Source organism: Myotis yumanensis, unplaced genomic scaffold (genome assembly GCF_028538775.1).
Source record: "Myotis yumanensis isolate MYYU_CA2020_CCGP unplaced genomic scaffold, mMyoYum1.0.hap1 SCAF_1, whole genome shotgun sequence".
NCBI classification, from domain to species: domain Eukaryota; kingdom Metazoa; phylum Chordata; class Mammalia; order Chiroptera; family Vespertilionidae; genus Myotis; species Myotis yumanensis.
The window spans coordinates 119825213-119838643 of NW_027223752.1; the positions used below are offsets into that span (position 1 = coordinate 119825213).

The 13431-nt window shown below is 55.4% G+C and overlaps 1 protein-coding gene across 15 annotated transcripts in view; it reads left to right on the forward strand.

Moving 5' to 3' along the window:
- The window catches only part of TLE3 (TLE family member 3, transcriptional corepressor), a 46416-nt gene extending 34804 nt beyond the window's left edge, over positions 1-11612 (forward strand). For 5 of the 15 annotated variants that reach the window (XM_070431244.1, XM_070431274.1, XM_070431336.1 and 2 more), the window contains 12 exons: positions 1059-1178; positions 2015-2065; positions 2715-2867; positions 3292-3433; positions 3920-4119; positions 4898-4974; positions 5724-5973; positions 6338-6585; positions 7006-7153; positions 7884-8034; positions 8889-8965; positions 9678-11612. In XM_070431244.1, coding sequence (XP_070287345.1) covers positions 1059-1178; positions 2015-2065; positions 2715-2867; positions 3292-3433; positions 3920-4119; positions 4898-4974; positions 5724-5973; positions 6338-6585; positions 7006-7153; positions 7884-8034; positions 8889-8965; positions 9678-9785 — 1725 coding nt within the window. In that variant the 3' untranslated portion in view covers positions 9786-11612. The remainder of the gene's footprint in view (positions 1-1058; positions 1179-2014; positions 2066-2714; positions 2868-3291; positions 3434-3919; positions 4120-4897; positions 4975-5723; positions 5974-6337; positions 6586-7005; positions 7154-7883; positions 8035-8888; positions 8966-9677) is intronic. The other 10 variants (XM_070431265.1, XM_070431302.1, XM_070431350.1 and 7 more) reach the window with 5 other exon arrangements.
- The last annotated feature ends 1819 nt before the right edge of the window (positions 11613-13431 follow it).

Here is a 13431-nt window from a genome sequence, read left to right on the forward strand (position 1 = left end):
CCCACATCCCTTGCATGCTGGGTACTCAGAACAGGGGTGGGTAATGAGAAAGTGAGGGAAGGTTAGGGATTTGGCTCTCAGACCAGAGTAAACCTGACCATCCGCCCCAAGGGGGACATTGGTTCTGACTTTATTCTGGGCACAGAGGTTTGCTGGCAGGTGCCCCTCCCTACGTCCCAGCCTGGTGCTGACAGCCACATGGTGCGTTCCTGCCGCGGTCACCCCGGGGAGCCCACAGGTCCTCCTCTGAGGGTGGCACTCTCACCTTCAGGAGAGCACTGTTTCCAGGCTGCCTGCAAGGTGCTGCTGCCTCAGCTGTAGGCCCATCTTTGCCATCCCCAGGCCTCGAGTTCCAAAGGGGTCTTGTCCCTACTTGCTTTATATTTGAAGGGAGAACGCATTAGGTCCAGGCCAGAGGAACGTGGCTTTCCTTCATGTTGCCTCCTGTCAGCGGGCCTTGGGCACGCTTCCCGTTGTGACAGGAACAGGGAGGACTGCCGCCTCCCTGATGCCCTTTTCCCATCTCTCGGAGGGAAGACGCTGCATTTCTGTCTCTTTGAAATCCTGGTATTTCTCTAAAGCTGCACCTCCACTTAGAAAGCCTGTTGGCAGCAGTCATTCCTGTCGGGTCAGCAGATGAAGATTTGCACATGGTTCCAGTTTGTCGGCTCAGATCCATCTTTCAGGACTTGGTGCAAATTTTGCTTATCCCTTCTTGGAACAAATACGCGTGACAGGCATGAGATGGGGTGAAGGCGGCGGGGGTCTGCCTCCCTGAAGGAGCGCACAGTCTCATAGGCCAGAGGGCACAGGGCTAACGGCAAGGTTAATTACTTAGTAGCAGCAGCTCGGCGACAAAAGCGAGTTGTGATGCTCCCAGAGCCTCTCTCAGGGGGACCTAGTCTGTGGAGTCAGGAAGGCTTTCCTGGTGAGGGGCTGGTGCAGCTGTGACCTTCCGGACACAAAGGACGCGTGCACTGACCTCCTGAGTTAGCACACTTAGTTAGCTGTGACTGTGTGTGTGAAATGATCACACTGAACCTCCTTCCTGCTTCCAGAATAACTCGGTGTCGCCCTCGGAAAGCCTGCGGGTCAGTGAGAAGCATCGGGGCTCTGCAGACTACAGTATGGAAGCCAAGAAGCGGAAGGCCGAGGAAAAGGACAGCCTGAGCCGATACGTATGTCTGAGGGTGTGGTGGGCACTGCTGGGCCTTGTGGTGGGCAGGCTGGGGTGTGGGAGAACCCACAGGACCTGTTGTGGGTGAGTCAGAAAGACATACTAGTAAGTGGGGCCAAAGGCAGGAGAGGGTCCCACCAAGGGTAGGTGGTGGCCTGGGGGAGGTGGGCGGAGGGCGGCGGGCGGCGGAGTCTGGGGAGAACTGAGGGCATCTCTCAGGGACAGGCCAACAACCCCGGCGGCCATCGGGCCCTCCTAGAGTGCCCATCTGTGTTGCTCACAGTTTGACCCTATAGCCTGACCGTGGTGTCTGCTCTGTAGGCTGTGCAGTGTGCAGGGGTGAGAGCTGGCACAGAGGGAAGGGCGATGCTATGCTGGGACCTGGTGGTCTTGCGCCAAGCCCTCTTTAGCCACTTGGCTGCTCTGTGGCTTTGGACACGTTGCACAGCCGAAGCCTCAGCTGCGTTTCTGGGCGCTGTGGCTCATCTTCCCTCCCACACAGAGTGTGGAAATGGTGAAGTGAGACCAGTTCACTTCCTTGTAAATGATGGCAGATATAAACCCACTGGAAAGTAGTGTCTGGCTTCAAAGAGACAAGTTAAAGGGGCTTAGAAATATAACGGGCCAGCTGTCGGTGTGGCTGCCAGTGGGTGTGGGAGCAGAATGACCCCAGGGCTGGGAGCCAGGCTAGAATACAGTGAGGAGGAGGGCCGCCTTTGGTGGACTTCGGGTTTGGCCTGGGTTCAGATCCAGCTGGTGGAAGCAGGGTGGGGATGGTGCATGCTCATTGTGGGGTGGGGAGGGTGTGGCCTCTTACTGGCTTCTCTCTCGGTGCAGGACAGTGATGGGGACAAGAGTGATGATCTAGTGGTGGATGTTTCCAATGAGGTAAGGGCAGGCCTGGACTGCAGGGCGGCTCTCAGCTTGGGCGTGTGAGAGTGTTTCTGCCTGGTGGGTGCTCTGTGTCTCAGCTCCTGTGCTAACATACTGGCAGCCGTAGAGCGCGAGGAGGCCTCTGCAGTTGGGGCATCAGGCTGGTGGGGAGGAGCAGAGCAGGGCTTTGGTGGCTGGCCTTCATGGGCACTGCGGGTTTCCCAGGACAGGTCCTCACAGAACCCCCCAGAGATCCCAGATTAGGGCCAGGGCTGGTTCCTCACGGCCTCCAGGTCAGCTGTGTTCTGCCCACCACCCTGGGGTCTGGAGGTGGGGTTGTGACCCCTGGGTCAGCCTCAGCCAGGAGGAGCAGCTGGAGCAGATCCACCCAAGGCCAAGAGGCCCAGCTGCTCAGATCTGAGTCCTGAACTGTGTGTGATTTGGGCAGGTCACCCCATCCCCACCCAGGCCCCAGTTTCCCCATCTGGGAGTCGAAGGGATCAGACTAGATAATTAGGAACTAGCTACCCCCACTTTGGGGCCCCCAGTCTCTCAGCCAAGCTCCTTTTCCTATCACCCATGCCCACTCCCTCCCTCCCAGCGCAGGAAAGAGTCTAGGCTGGTTGCTGCTTTGAGTACAGTTGTGCATCACTTGTGTTTTTAGGACCCAGCAACACCCCGGGTCAGCCCAGCACACTCCCCTCCTGAAAACGGGCTGGACAAAGCCCGTGGCCTGAAAAAGGATGCCCCCACCAGCCCCGCCTCGGTGGCCTCCTCCAGCAGCACACCTTCCTCCAAGACCAAAGACCTTGGTCATGTATGTGGGGTCTGCCCTTGGTGCTGCGGAGGGTCGGGTGGAGGGGAAACGTCTGAAAAGAGACTGGAACTGGAGTGATGCTGACCAGAGGGCAGAGGGATGGAGTAAAACAAATAGGTTGGGCTTTGGCCCAGGTTCAAATGGTGGTTTTACTACTTGGCCTGTGCGAGCTACTTAATGTTTCTAAGCCTTGGTTGCTGCATCTACAAAGTGGGAAAGTCACCATGGCCTCAGCTAAACAAGGTTGGGCAAGAATGAGTGGCTGTTGGGGCAGAAGATTCAAAACTGGGCTGGGCTGGGGGGGGGGGGGGCTGTCCCCATTCTTCATGTGGTGACCAGCACGAGGCACTGTGGCTCCGAGTGCTCGGCACTTGGGATAAAGAGCGTCATGGTTTCCCTTGGTCTCTGCATCTTCCCTTTTTAGAATGATAAATCCTCCACTCCTGGGCTCAAGTCCAACACACCAACCCCGAGGAACGATGCCCCGACTCCAGGCACTAGCACGACGCCAGGGCTCCGGTCGATGGCAGGCAAACCTCCGGGCATGGACCCGATAGGTATAATGGGTAGGCACGATAGGGCTGGGGTACCTGTGGCTGAGGGGGGGGTCTGCCAGGCCAGGGCTGGAGCTGCACAGATGGGCCAGAGACCAGGGAGTGTGTTGGAGCTGAGGCTCTCCAGGGCCTGCCTTTGGGAGGCTTCCTGGTCAGGTTTCAGGAGGAGACAGGCTGGTGCTTCAACACTGATATGGGGCTTACTGGGGCCACTGGGCAGGGAACTTCAGACAGGTTGGGGCACCATGGTTTGCTCCTGCCTCTGTTCTGTGAGGCTCTGAACAACCCCCTTCTTTGGGCTTCCGTGACCTGCCCGATAAAAAAGGTGGGACCTCTCTCCGCTTGAATCTTCTTAAGCTATGCAGGTGGGACCCCAGTTAGGTGGGTTCCTCTGGGAGGACTGCGGGGCAGGCAGCTCTAGGGTGCTGGCAGGATCGCTGCTGGGTGGGGCCCACTCCCCGTGATGGCCACTTCCCACTGATGCCTGCCTCCTTGCAGCTTCGGCCCTGCGCACGCCCATCTCCATCACCAGCTCCTACGCAGCGCCCTTTGCCATGATGAGCCACCACGAGATGAATGGCTCCCTCACTAGCCCCAGTGCCTACGCCAGCCTCCACAACATCCCGCCCCAGATGAGTGCGGCCGCCGCAGCCGCTGCTGCCGCCTATGGCCGATCGCCAATGGTGAGCTTTGGAGCTGTACGTAGACTTTTTGGCTCCTTTTTTGGGGACTAGCAAGGAGTGGGGAGCTGGTGAGGATTAGGAGGGCACTTCCTGCATACCAGAAGGGTCTCACGACCAGACAGCTAGCTGCCTGTGGGGTACAGTGCTCATTAGAAAGAAGAAAACACCACCCTTGGGGATCAGCAGCCCCAGATCCCCCCCGCTTGCCCACGAGCTGCCATGTCCCTCACATGATGCAGCCTCCCTGCCTGCCCTTCCTGCTGGGAAATGGGGCTGATCCCTGTCTTTCCGGGCTCCACGGGATGGGATCCCAAGATGAGTCAGATGACTTCCAGGGAGCAGGGGTTGGCAAATGGGGCTGCCTATGACACTGAGAATGGTCTGTTGGTGTTGATGAGCAGTTTGGATTGGGTTGGTAGAGAGGGGGGTCTTTTTTCAGGTGACAGTTTCTGTCTTTACCTCCTATACCTGTGGGGGCCTCCTCTGTATATGAGAGCCCACTGGGACACTGGGGACTGAAGTGGGGCAGAGGCCACTGCCTGGTGGGGCAGGGGGGACAGGGAGGTGGGGAGGGTGCTGGGTCAGCGTTGGGAGATCTGGACTGTCAGCCCTTCCCTGCCATTGTCCCGGGTGAGGCGCTGGCCCTCCTGGGCTCTGCTCTGCTTGTCTGTCTCCCGGGTTCTGAAGAAGCAGTGATGTGCAGGCAGGACCAGGAAGCAGAGGAGGAGGCGGCCAGGGTTGGGGGGTGTATGGTATATCCCTCACTAAGGGCTGGCCTTGTCTTGCCTTACAGGTTGGTTTTGACCCTCACCCCCCCATGCGGGCCACAGGCCTGCCCTCAAGCCTCGCCTCCATTCCTGGTGGAAAACCGTAAGTTCTGGCTGCACTTACTGCCTGCTTCTGGGGAGGGCAGGGGAGAGCACCCCCGCCCTGGTGGACCTCCCTTGAGAGGTTCTTCTAGGCCAGACTATAACCCCAGGAATTAGCTGCCTGTCCATATTCCTGATCAGCTCAGGGTTCCCTCTAAAAGGGGAATTGCTGAGGGCTTTGAGGTATGCTCACTGGTTCTGGGAGAGAAGGAATATGGCAGACATTAGGGCCTTCTAACCAAGTGACACGGTTGGCCTGGAGGCTCCTTTGGGCTCTACTTGTTTGAAACACCCCAGCTGGCATCCCCAGTACCTTAAACAGCAGGCAGCCCACACTGGCTCACACACTGGCTCTGCTGTATACTCTCCCATTTGTTTGAGGATGTAAACAGATCCCCTCCCCCAACACCACTGGCTCCTGAAGGAGGGGGTGGCATTCTGCTGTGATTTTTTAGGGGCGGTCGGTGTGTTAGGGATGTCACAGGTGGTGGGAGAGGCCATTCCAAGGCACAGGTGGGGCTAGTGAACTGGTTTGGAGCAAGGATGTGTAAGCAGGAGCAGAGTCAAGGCTGGAATATTGAGCAGTTCCCACCCTGGTGGAGCCTGGCCAAGAAGGTTGGGGTTACCTGGTTTCCTAAGATTTGGGGGGCAGCTGGAGGCAGTGAGGCCAGTTCTGGTGGAACGGGGCAGGACCTGGGGAGACTGGGAGAGGACTGGGGACAGCAGGAGTGACAGTTCTTGCCCTTTCAGAGCCTACTCTTTCCATGTGAGTGCTGATGGGCAGATGCAGCCTGTGCCCTTTCCCCACGATGCCCTGGCAGGCCCCGGCATCCCCAGGCACGCCCGGCAGATCAACACGCTCAGCCACGGGGAGGTGGTGTGTGCCGTGACCATCAGCAACCCCACGCGGCACGTCTACACGGGCGGCAAGGGTTGTGTGAAGATCTGGGACATCAGCCAGCCAGGCAGCAAGAGCCCCATCTCCCAGCTGGACTGCCTGGTGAGGATTCTGGGCTGTGGGCACCTCTAACTGGCATGGGAGAGCAGGGTAGCCTGGCCAGCGGGGGAGCCCTGTTGACCTGACTGAGGCCTTTATTGGCTGGGTGACTTTGGGCACGCTGGCTGACTTCCCTGACCCATGGTTTTACTGTCTAGGTAGAGATGATACTGACCTGGGGTGTGTAAAAAAATGCGTGAAAGATTGAAGGGTTGTGAATGAGCAGTGGAGATGGCCTGGCAGCTGCCAGGAACAAGGGCGGGATGTGAGCAGGGGTGGCAGGGGTGCCCGGAGGTGCTGGATGTGACTCTCCTGGTCCTTGGGAAGGCAGGTGGGCAGTGCTGAACACTGTCCTTTCTTCCTCCAGAACAGGGACAACTACATCCGCTCCTGCAAGCTGCTCCCTGACGGGCGCACGCTCATCGTGGGCGGCGAGGCCAGCACACTCACCATCTGGGACCTGGCCTCACCCACACCCCGCATCAAGGCCGAGCTGACGTCCTCCGCCCCTGCCTGCTACGCCCTGGCCATCAGCCCCGATGCCAAAGTCTGCTTTTCCTGCTGCAGCGATGGGAACATTGCTGTGTGGGACCTGCACAACCAGACGCTCGTCAGGTGCGGCTGTGGGAGGGACCTCGTGCAAGTCACCTAGCCCCGGGTCTCAGTACCTTGCTCGGGGCTGGCTCAGAGCCAGCTCTCAGGACACCTTGGCCATCCTTGTTTATCACATTACCATACGGCCTGCCTATGACCTCAGCCCCTCGTCATGCGAGTGGGGTAAGGAGAGGGATTAAGAATGCACATTGAGGAGGCACAGAGTGTCCACCTAGGGAGGTCCCTTTGTTATATACCTGCCCCTGGACATGACCCTTGAGTGGAGTGGGAGAGAGGCCTGGCTCTGCTGTAAGCTCACTAAGGGACCATGGGCATATGGTGCACCCTTTTCTGGGCCTCATTTTCCTCTTCTGCTCAGGGGCTGCCAGCTTGGGATTCAGTGGTCCCCCGGGTTCACTCCTCCCTGCTTGGCCTTCACAGGCAGTTCCAGGGCCACACAGATGGGGCCAGTTGCATAGACATTTCCCACGACGGCACCAAACTGTGGACTGGGGGACTGGACAACACCGTGCGCTCCTGGGACCTTCGGGAGGGCCGGCAGCTGCAGCAGCATGACTTCACCTCTCAGGTGAGCAGCCAAGACTCCTCCCCTCCCCTCCCCGAGGGCCGGTCAGGGGATGAAGGGGCTCTTACGAGTGGCCATTGCACATGACGAATCTGAGCCATCTGAGAAGGCTTCCTGGAGGAAGTGGCTATGAAATAGAATTGGCAAGGCCTTGGAATGGCCACACTTGACCCAACTGCTTAGATTTGATTCCCAGCTCCTCCACTATTGAGCACTTTGGCCTTGGTTTTCTCATTTCTGGGATGAGAATAATAGTAGCTACCTCCTAGATCTAGTGTGAGTGCCTGGAATGGTCTCTCTAAAAGCCTTAGCCATTAGCCTGGCTCATAGGAAGCATTCTGTAGATGCTAGGTATTATGATTTTTCATTGTTTTTATTACTCATTCTAATATTTTAGCCACACATATTTAATATTTTAGTGTTTTTTTTGCTCACTTTTTTCTTAAGGAAAGGCAGAAGTCACGGAGAGTACCTTTTTGAAAGCAGAAGATCCGTACCACATCTGAGTTTGAATCCTAGCTCTCCCACTTACTATCTAGAGTCAGCCACTTCTCTAAGCCTCAACCTCCTCACCTATAAAATGGGGATGAAAAATGACATCCCATACCCCTGGGCTATTGGGCTGAGGGAGAGGAAGGCTTGGCTTTGCAAAGGGCAGTGGGGAGGTGATGGGGAAGGAGTGGTGGGATCTGGAGGGCAGCGAGGCTGAGCTCATCTGGTCCCTCCCCTGCAGATCTTCTCGCTGGGTTACTGCCCCACTGGGGAGTGGCTGGCCGTGGGCATGGAGAGCAGCAACGTGGAGGTGTTGCACCACACCAAGCCGGACAAGTACCAGCTGCACCTGCACGAGAGCTGCGTGCTCTCCCTCAAGTTTGCCTACTGCGGTGAGCCCTGGGGAGCGGGGTCCCGGCAGCCTGGCCTGCCCTCTGTGTATAGATGAGGGGCCCAAAGCTTAGCAGCAGAGCCCTGATGGGAGCCAGGCCTCCTGACCCCAACCAGTGTCTCCCCATCCTTGTCCCTCAGATGCAGATGCACCACAGGGTACTGAGCTCTCTGGGCGCCAGGCCAGAGCCAGTTGCTGCTGGCCGGGGGCGGTGGAACTGCTCCCAGCCCTGTGGGCAGTGCCTCTAAGGCAGTTCTTCTAGGCGGTGAAGACTGCAGCCTCTAACGGCTCAGAGCCCTGGAGTGGAATGTCTGCTTCTCCACTGACTAGCTGTGCAGCCTGGTACACGTCTCGTCTCCTCCTTTCTGATTCAGATGCATCTTACTCTGGCCTGGGATTGGCATGGCGCCCACCACATGGCTTTGGGGGGCACAGTGTGTTAATGCTGGCAGTGCCCTGGCAGAGTAAGGGCACCTGCTGACCTCTGTCCCAGCTGGGTCTGCAAACTCGGGGCTTTGCCATTTTCCAGCACCTCCTGCTATCTTCCAATAGAAGTGAGAAGGATCAGTCTACCTTGGTGGCTTTAAAAAAATGTTTTGGGAGAGTGTCATTGCTTCCATTTTGTGCAAACCCTACCTTATCTCATCAGCCCTGCCCACCCTCCACCTTGATTGCAAAGAAAGGCATTCTCTGGGTGTCCATGTGTCTGTTATGTATCTGCCCCTTGAAAGCAGAAAGTCGGCTAAGCAGTGGTTAGTGGTTCACACCGTGTTTCCATGGCAGCCACCACACCTGGGGTAGGTCTTACTTTGGAGGCAGCAGGTCACAGCCTGACGCTCTTCCTCTCCCCTGCAGGCAAGTGGTTTGTGAGCACTGGGAAAGACAACCTCCTCAACGCCTGGAGGACGCCGTACGGAGCCAGCATATTCCAGGTACCGCCTGCCAGCCACGTGCCCCTCTTGGTTCTGCCCAGAGTCGGGGCCAGGCTGTGGTGATGGGGGTGGGGATGGTGGGAGCCGAAGCAGGACCATCTTCCAGCCCCTCCCTGATGGGGTCCCAAATGGGTCTCCAGAAGCGAGCGAGGACTTGGCTACATCAGCAGGGCTTTCTCTGCTGCTAATGGCATCTGGCCCCTCAGGGTGAGGGCTTTTAGGTGGGGCTCTTGTAGGATTTCCAGAGCCAAGCAGAGAGAAAGCATGCTCTTGGCTCTGGCCTGTGCGCTGAGCACTCAGGAGGTGTGTGAGGCAGTGGAGCAAAGAGGGCAGCTTTTTTCAGAGCAGTGTTACCTGATATTCAAGGAAGGTCGAATTTCATCTCAACCTTTCAATGTAAGGAGAGAGGTGGGGCGGGAGGAAAAGGGTCCAGAAAGAGGTGGGAGAGGGAGGAGGCTTTTTATGATTCTTCAAGATCTGGGGCCTGGCATCTAAGATCCCCGTGGGCACTGCAGTGGCTGGGAGCCCGTGGAAGGGCATCTCCACCTGAAAGCACCTCCTGGGCTGCCTCTGAGGGGCACGCTGTGTGCACTGCAGGTTGGAGCTCCGGGCGGGGGAGGGCGGTTTAATTTGGAGCATTGAAGTGGTGCGGAGCTAAAGTGACTCCTGTCTTTTTTTTCCATCCTGCACCTTCCTGCCTCTCCTCCTCCAGTCTAAGGAATCCTCGTCTGTCTTGAGTTGTGACATTTCGGCGGATGACAAATATATTGTAACAGGCTCTGGTGACAAGAAGGCCACGGTTTATGAGGTCATCTACTAAACAAGAACTCTAACAGGGCTGTCAAACTCTGGGAGAAACAGACTCAACTGTGACAGGGAGATCCTGGTGCGGGCCCCCCAGGATGGCAAGGCCCGGGAGCAGCCGAGTGTTCCGGCTGGGCGGGCGCCGGCACAGTGCGACTCCGGGCCGAGATGATGTGTCTCACAGACTCCAATGGATTTCTCTCCTCTTCCCCTTCACCGTGCTGGCAGATGCTACTAATAGATTTATGTGGAGGCTCACGGCTCCAGCTCCCCAAAGACACCCTCGTGAATCTCTGTCTTTCCTTCCCCTTTCTTTTGACCCGTCCCCTGCCCTGGGGTGGGGACACTGGAGTGGACCACATACCTGTGCCAGGGATGGGGATCTTATTTTCCCGCTTGTGCAGCGCACAAGATTTGTGAAAAATGTAAATAACAGACTCCTATCTCGGACTGGTCAGTGGGGAAGGAGGCTCCTTCTCACCAGAAACGCTAGCCGTGTGTTTCGCCTGCTGTATTTGTAATCCACTCATGGTGGTGGTGTTTTGTGTGTTTTTTTTAACAGAAGTTTCCAGTTCCCGCCTGGGAGGGGAGTCAGGGAGGGGGAGGAATGGGGAGAGAAATCCCGGGGTGGAGAAAGGGAGCTGCACTGGTAACCAGGCTGACCAGTCGGGTCCCTGGGAATGAGGGTGCCTCCAGGAGGCTTGGGGTGGTCCCAGGAGGGTCAAGACCACGTCACACAGAGGGCAGACAGGGCCTGAGGTGGGCCCGGCTGGGGCTGAGGGCAACAGCGCCCGTCAGATTTTTCTGTGGCCTCCGCGCTGCCTGCCTCTTGCCCTCTGTCACCCTCTCTCAGGGCTCTGACTAGCTCACTCACTCTCCCCACCTCCATCTCTTTGGTGCACGGTTGGTCATGTTGGGAAATGGAGTTCAGAGGACTCCCTCTCCAGCCCTTCTTAATCGGCAGACAGAACCTAAAAAGGACAGAAAGTTAGAGGAAAGCATAGCAACTCAGCTCAGGGAGCTACCAGAGAAAAATAGCAACTGATGTGGGTGCTTTTTTTTTTTTTTTTAAATTTGAATAAAGAATTAGAAGTGATGTCCTTTTATAAAATGCCTTCTCCCCTTTCCTGCCTGTGATCCCTCCCTCCCCCGCCCCCAAGGGAAAGTGTATTTAATCTGTGGGATTGAGTCTGGCAGGGCCGCAGGGGCTGAGGACACTAGGAGGTAGGTGGGGGCACCGATGTCCTGGCACTGGTGACTTCTTCAGCTTTCAGTCTCTCTTCTGAGCCCAAACAGGTTACAAGTAGAATACTGTCCCTGCAAGTGCCACTTTTTGGTACCAAAATGTTCCGAGGAGTTAGGCTTTTTTTTTTTTTTCTTCTTCTTTTAAGGAAAAGCTAAAGGCCCTTTGAGTCCTGATGGTGGGCTGTCCATGGATGTAAGTGTATGGAAGATAATTTTTATACTGCATTTTTATGGCTTATTTTGTAATGTGTGATTCTGTCTGGTGAGAAGGAAGGAGGGGCTCTGGTGAAAACTGCCCATATTCAGTGATCTTGCTCCTGGGCCAGCAGCCCCTCTGACGTGATGAGGAGGCCATGGAGGCTGGCCAGGCACCCTGTACCTTTCTGAGGTTGGGGGAGAGGTGGCCAGGGATGTGTGTATCTCTCTCTCTCTCGCTCTCGCTCTCTCTCACTGTCTCAGATGTTCATCTGCCACTGTTGTTAAGGCTGTAGCCACAAGGGAGGGTGAGGGTAGAAGTTGATTCCTGAAGAAAGAAGAAAATGAAAAGTAATTGTAATGAGCTGTTTTTATATTTTTAAAAGTTACTATTTAAAGGTTGGCTTTATTGTTGCGTTTTAATTGCCCCCCAACCTCTCTCCACACACACAGTTCCACCCTTACCTTCAAGTTTGAATCCTGGGTGATTGATTGCCTTTGTCATTGTGAACATGAGCTCTTATTTCAGAGTCTGCGTGCTGACTGCAGGATGGTGAGGGAGGGTGCTTTCACCACATCCCCGCCCTCCCAGTCTAAGCCCCAGGGAGTGGGGTGGGAGCAGGGGTTTCCTGCAGGCAGGTGGGCAGGACAAAGTTCCCTGAGGGGAAGGCTATATATAGTAGGTTACACCAAAGTCTTCTATAGCTGCCAGTGCAAAGCTGGAAAAAATATGAACTGCAATTGAAATCGCAAAGTGTCCACGAACATCTGGACCCTGAAAACCTAGATCGTTTTTTTTTAAACCTTAAGTTTAGGTGTTTGTTGTTGTTTTTTGGGGGGGGGGGGGGGCCTTCAATCCCTTGGTCACAAAGGCTTTGTAGGGATTTGCAGAAGAGGCAGAAAGGAGTGCAGTCAGTGACTCAGGGAGGGGTCAGGGGCTGGGGTAGTTTCCAGGCTCTTGGATTTCCTGCCCCCATTGGCGAAGTCTCCCAGAACTGTGGACTAAAGATTTCAAACTTCTTGTTCTGTCAAAGTCATACATCAGCACAAACAATTGCCTGCTGTTACTGCACACAAGAACAAACACTTTTTTAAAGGAGTGATAATTCTAAGTCTAGAAAGGACAGCTGGGCTGCATTCAGCCATTCAGCTGGAGAGAGGATGTCCCTTGGCTTTTACTAGTAGAGAGGTTGAGCTGCAATTCAGCTTACAGCTCTGTCGGTTGACATGCTCGTAAAACGGCATCTCTTTGGGCCACACTCATTTGTCCAGAACCATACATTGCAGCAGAGGGTCAGATGGCAGGCTCCAGCCAGGAAATTTGTGTGCCCAGGACTGGTCTGGCGGTTGCCCACCAGTGCCAAGATAGGGTTGGAGTCAGAGCTTGGTGGCCCCAGTGGGTGGAAGAGGAAAACCTCTATCAGCGAATGCTTGTCCTAATGAGAGTGAAGGCCAGAGTTACTCCATTTCTGAGAAGAGGAGGTATTCTCTGAAAGGCCATCTACCAAGATTTCCCGGGCATGGTCCAGGATGGGGAGGTGACCAAGATTCAGTGTCCACCATAGACGCTCACAGTTGAGGGCGGGGAGAGACGACACAGCCCCTTGACTTGTGCAAGTGGTGTTGGGGACATCCTTCATCTCAGCTGCTGGTGCCTCAACCGCCTGTTCTGTCATTGTAGGGTCTATGGGAAGGTCTGGAGGTACAGAGCTGTGGCTGCCGAGTAGAAGGGTCTTTAGCGAGAAGGCTAAATATTATAGACTGGCCATCCAATATCTCTTGATGATGGGGTGTAAATTTTTTTTCAAGAGCACATTTGAAACCACTATAATATAAAGCACAGCAAAAAAACATGATCAACCTTTTTTTATTTGCATGGTTAGGCACCATTTGATTTTTTTGTGTGTGAAATACAAAATGTACTCTATTGCAGTACCCATGAAGCATTTTTAAATACTGCACCAAAATTGGGCCTGTTCGATTTGAAGAGACGTCTATATTGAGTCCCAGATTTTACAAATCGGATGATTAAGACCCAGAAAGGGCAGGTGACTTACCATGAGTCACATAGCCTGAGTTGAGATTATAAATCACACTCTGGAGTGGGGGAGGGTAGGAGGGAGCTTCCCAGTGGACAGGACTGCAGGGGGTTGAGGCCTGCCCCTTCTCCAACAGAACTGGTGAAGTTCCTCACCGAAGGAGACAGCCAAAGAAAGTCATGG